At 35.5% G+C, this 4,608-nt stretch overlaps 1 protein-coding gene across 1 annotated transcript in view; it reads right to left on the reverse strand.

Annotated features, from left to right (window-relative positions):
* LOC108365856 (uncharacterized) overlaps positions 1-4,608 on the reverse strand; it is a 62,053-nt gene that overhangs the window by 28,802 nt on the left and 28,643 nt on the right. The window contains exon 4 of the mRNA XM_017620047.1: positions 3,103-3,293. Coding sequence (XP_017475536.1) covers positions 3,103-3,293 — 191 coding nt within the window. The remainder of the gene's footprint in view (positions 1-3,102; positions 3,294-4,608) is intronic.

Genomic DNA, 4,608 nt, shown 5'->3' on the forward strand with positions numbered 1-4,608 from the left:
TTTCGGATTTGAACCGAAACTGTGCATGTATGCATTATTTCGGTTTTCGCCATATGCATTATTTCGGTTTTCAACCGAAAGTGTGCATGTATGCATTACTTTTCAGTTTTCAACCGAAACTGTGCATATATGCATTACGTCGTTTTTCTCATATGCATTATTTCGGATTTGAAGCGAAACTGTGCATGTATGCATTATTTCGGTTTTCGTCATATGCACTATTTCGGTTTTCAAGCGAAAGTGTGCATATGCATAATTTCGGGTTTTTCTCATATGCATTTTTTCGGTTTTCAACCGAAACTGTGCATGTATGCATTACTTCGTTTTTTGCATATGCATTATTTCGGATTTGAACCGAAACTGTGCATGTATGCATTATTTCGGTTTTCGCCATATGCATTATTTCGGTTTTCAACCGAAAGTGTGCATGTATGCATTACTTCGTTTTTCCCATATGCATTATTACGGTTTTCAACCGAAACTGTGCATATATGCATTACTTCGTTTTTCTCATATGCATTATTTCGGATTTGAACCGAAACTGTGCATGTATGCATTATTTCGGTTTTCGTCATATGCACTATTTCGGTTTTCAAGCGAAAGTGTGCATATGCATAATTTCGGGTTTTTCTCATATGCATTTTTTCGGTTTTCAACCGAAACTGTGCATGTATGTATGCATTACTTCGTTTTTTTCATATGCATTATTTCGGTTTTCAAACGAAAGTGTGCATATGCATAATTTCGGTTTTTTCTCATATGCATTATTGCGGTTATCAACCGAAACTGTGCATATATGCATTATTTCGGCTTTTTTCATATGCATTATTTCGGTTTTAAACCGAAACTGTGCATATATGCATTATTTCGGTTTTTTTCGTATGCATTATTTCGGTTTTTTTCATATGCATTATTTCGTATGCACACTTTCCATATGCACAATTTCAGGGTGCCTCGAACACAATAGGGGTATTCTCTGAGTCTTGCAAAGTCCTTGCACGGTGCACGGATTGCACGGATTGCACGGTAAAAACCGGCTTTCGTATGGGACAGCTTTGCAAACCGTGCAATCCGTGCACCATGCAAGGGCTTTGCAACACTCAGAGAATACCCCTAATAGAATTTCTATCACGAAGGGCGATAGCTACTACGCCATGGGAAAATTATTTATTTGACAACTACATAAATTTCTTGGGAAAATGCGACTTCAGTTAATTGAAAGTTATGGATGTCAATGATATGGTAAATTACATAAATACCTGTCTAACTGATTGCAAGGAATTATTACCGTTTAAAAAACAGAGTTGTAAAACTGAGGAATAAATGGTATGACCAAGAATTGACAGAAATTAGTAAACTGAAGTACGACTCAAGCAAACACAACGGGCGTTGAAATAAACAAGTAATCTTTAAGCTCAAAACAAAACCATTAATTTCTTAATGATCCAATGACCGGATATGAACCAAATTGTGTTTAATTGCATTCGGAGACTCGGCCTTTCCGACCTCTGCTAGCTCTTGAACGACACACGGAACGTGGAAGGGGAACGGAGAGTCGGTCTTTCCCACCACGCGAACTGTTAGCGCTCGAAAGACGCTGGGATCGGTCTCGATTGGGAGCACCCCATCGACTATTTCCTTAACGGCAGCTGTCTCTAGCAGGAAAATACTACAGTCATATGGAAGCATAAATTCGAAATTAAAGGACAGGTCCCGACAAATGACCCTTGCATTACAATGAGCCTTTATGTAGGCAAAATTTTCTTCTATATCCGAAAATTCTTCAGATGTTTTCACATGAAGCTTTAATTTTATAAGACATTACCAAATAAATAACAGCACAGGCTAACAAAATTTCACTAAACCCAGAATCTCGAGACCGGCCGGCACTTTTCCGAAGCACTTTGGTCGGTTTAGTTTGAGTCTGGAATGAAATTTTCTCCATCACCTAGGGCTCTCAAGATATTCAACCCCATGCAACAAATATCGGTTTTGGCTATACCCGCCGTTTAAATACGAATAATCTTTTAGAAAACTAGATACATTTTACCAATGAAAACATGCACAATTCGTTATCTTGAAAATGTCTTCTTTATTCTGATATCTTTTCTTATACCAAAGATATCGTCTTTTCAAATTTATGAATTTCGCGACACAAATAAAATATGTCTGTATTTGTGGTATTCACCAATGTAGCCACTAACCTCCCTCAAGGAAAATATGGAAACTTTCCCGAAAGGAAGTATTATAGAAACATTTGAATCGACATTGTTTCCTTTTTGGCTTCTTATGGAAGTCATGTATTCACTTTTGAAGGAAAATTTATTGAACAACTTTTTGTTAAACACTTTTTATTGATCTTGAGGTCGTTTTTATTTGAAAAGTTATTGTGGAGCACGCCTTCAAGTTAAAATTCTAAAAATAGCAAACCAAAAACAACAAGAGTTTATAAGGCGAACTTAGCGTAGTGGGTAGACCACTGGATTTATAAGCTGGGGTCGCTGTGTCGAATCCCTGTGAAGAAGTCTGATGAGGAGATTTGGTGATCTCTGAAATAGCAGCTATAACTTCCACTATTTATAAACTATTGTTGTTTTTTCCACAATAATTTTTCAAATCAAATTGTTTAATATGATTTATTAGGCCAAAGAACCGAAGAACTTTTTGGAAAATGTATCCCCATGAATGCCATGGACAGTTAAGACGAAGGGCTCCTACTGATTACATCGAATATTAAAAACAAAATTAACTGTCCAACCAAATGGAATGTTTCTATGGTGGTTTGGAAACTTTACAATATACATGCAGAAATGTTTCCCTTTCCTAGAAGGCTAATATAAGTAAAGAAGCCTAAAATTATACTATATTAATTTGAGGGGCTATCCAGCGAAAAAACTAATTTCAAAGGACGTTATATACATTTTAGTTAGGTTTGAGTATCTCGGTAACCTGAGGAATTGAAATAAATTTGACACCGGATTCTTAAAAAAAATAATAGTCTGGTCTCAGCGTGAGGAATTTTGTTAAATTTTGTACGTCTGTGTTATCTTAATTATGTATTAAAATAATTTATACGGGTACGGAAATAGAATAGACACTTACCGTGTACCACTATGAGTTAAGGTTGTTGTACTGCCGCCAGTTGTTGTTGCATGATAATTACGCAAATTGGTAATATCCGCGAGAGTAGTACCCTCACCACGATTATAACTGATATCGGAAGCTAGAAGATTAGTCACGATGGATGAAGAACGCCGTCGAGCAAGCAAAGGAGATTTTTGTACGCGTTTGGTCTGGAAAATAATATAAAATTTTATTAACTCTATTATCCTGCCGGGCGCTGCAAAGTGGTGGTTTTTAAAAATGAAATGAACGATTTTTTTCAGTCTCGCACCCTCAATCGGTAAAATCATGGTCACAGATATCACATATAAATTTTGGTCCCGATTGGAGACGGTTAATGCGTGTCGCACAGGGGGCAAAGTACATATTCCGCTATAGAGGCCCAAAAAATTAAAATTGTTATTTTTCATCTAATACCCAAAATCGGTACTACCATAGACGAAAATATCACACATAAATTTTGGTCCCGATTGAAGTCGGTTAGGCGTGTCGCAAAGGGGTCAAAAGCCAGATGCCTCTACGGAATCAAAAAATTAAAATTTTTTCTTTCATTTAATACCCAAAATCGATAGGGTAATCTGAATTTTTACCCCTGTGCGGACACGCCTTAACCAACTTAAATCGGGACCGAAATTTATATGTGATATCTTCGACTACGGTAGTATCGATTTTGGGTATGAGATTAAAAAAAAATTATTTTTAATTTTTTAAGGCGACACGCCTTAACCGTCTGTAAGTGGGACCAAAATTTGTATGTGATATCTTCGACTATAGTAGCATCGGCGTAGAGGTTAAGGCTTGGAAAAGCTTATGTAAAATTTTGCTTCCTACATATAAGGACCACCCTTATACTCACACATATAAGTAATAAAACTAGTGGCAAGTACACAGAGTGGGCTGCTATATGTATGTATATTTTATTGCAAGCCGTCGAATCAATTCGCACATATAGGACATAATATCTATGTATATAAAATATTAAGTTCCTTTGTGCGGCTTCAAAAACTCAAAAATGGCTTTATTTATTCGCTGCAATGTCCAAATGGTTTAAGAGGAAACAAATTTTAAGAGTTGCCACAAGTTTTAAAACTTCAGTTTAAGTAAATTGATAAAATAAAATAAATATTGCAACATAAATAGGTATCAAAATAAAGCGTTAAATATTTTTGTGTTGGGTTGCCACTTGTTTGAAAACATTTTATTAATTTAAATTGATAACATAAATTATATTATGTCATCAAACTAAAGAGGGTTAAGAACTGCCTGTCGAAATAATTTTTGTGGTGGGTTGCTCCCGTCTTGAAAAATAAAGTTCAATTAAACTGAGAAAATAAATTAAATGTTACAATATGGGTGTAAAACGAAAGATATTTAAGATGTGTATATTTTCAATAGAGCTGCCACCTATCTAAATAGTAAAAACTAAATACATGGAAACTGAATTAAATATTACAAGACTCGTACGGAATGGAAAGTGTTTGAGAA

This window comes from Rhagoletis zephyria, unplaced genomic scaffold, assembly GCF_001687245.7.
Source record: "Rhagoletis zephyria isolate East Lansing unplaced genomic scaffold, Rhagoletis_zephyria_1.1 Rzeph_scaffold_02026, whole genome shotgun sequence".
NCBI lineage: Eukaryota > Metazoa > Arthropoda > Insecta > Diptera > Tephritidae > Rhagoletis > Rhagoletis zephyria.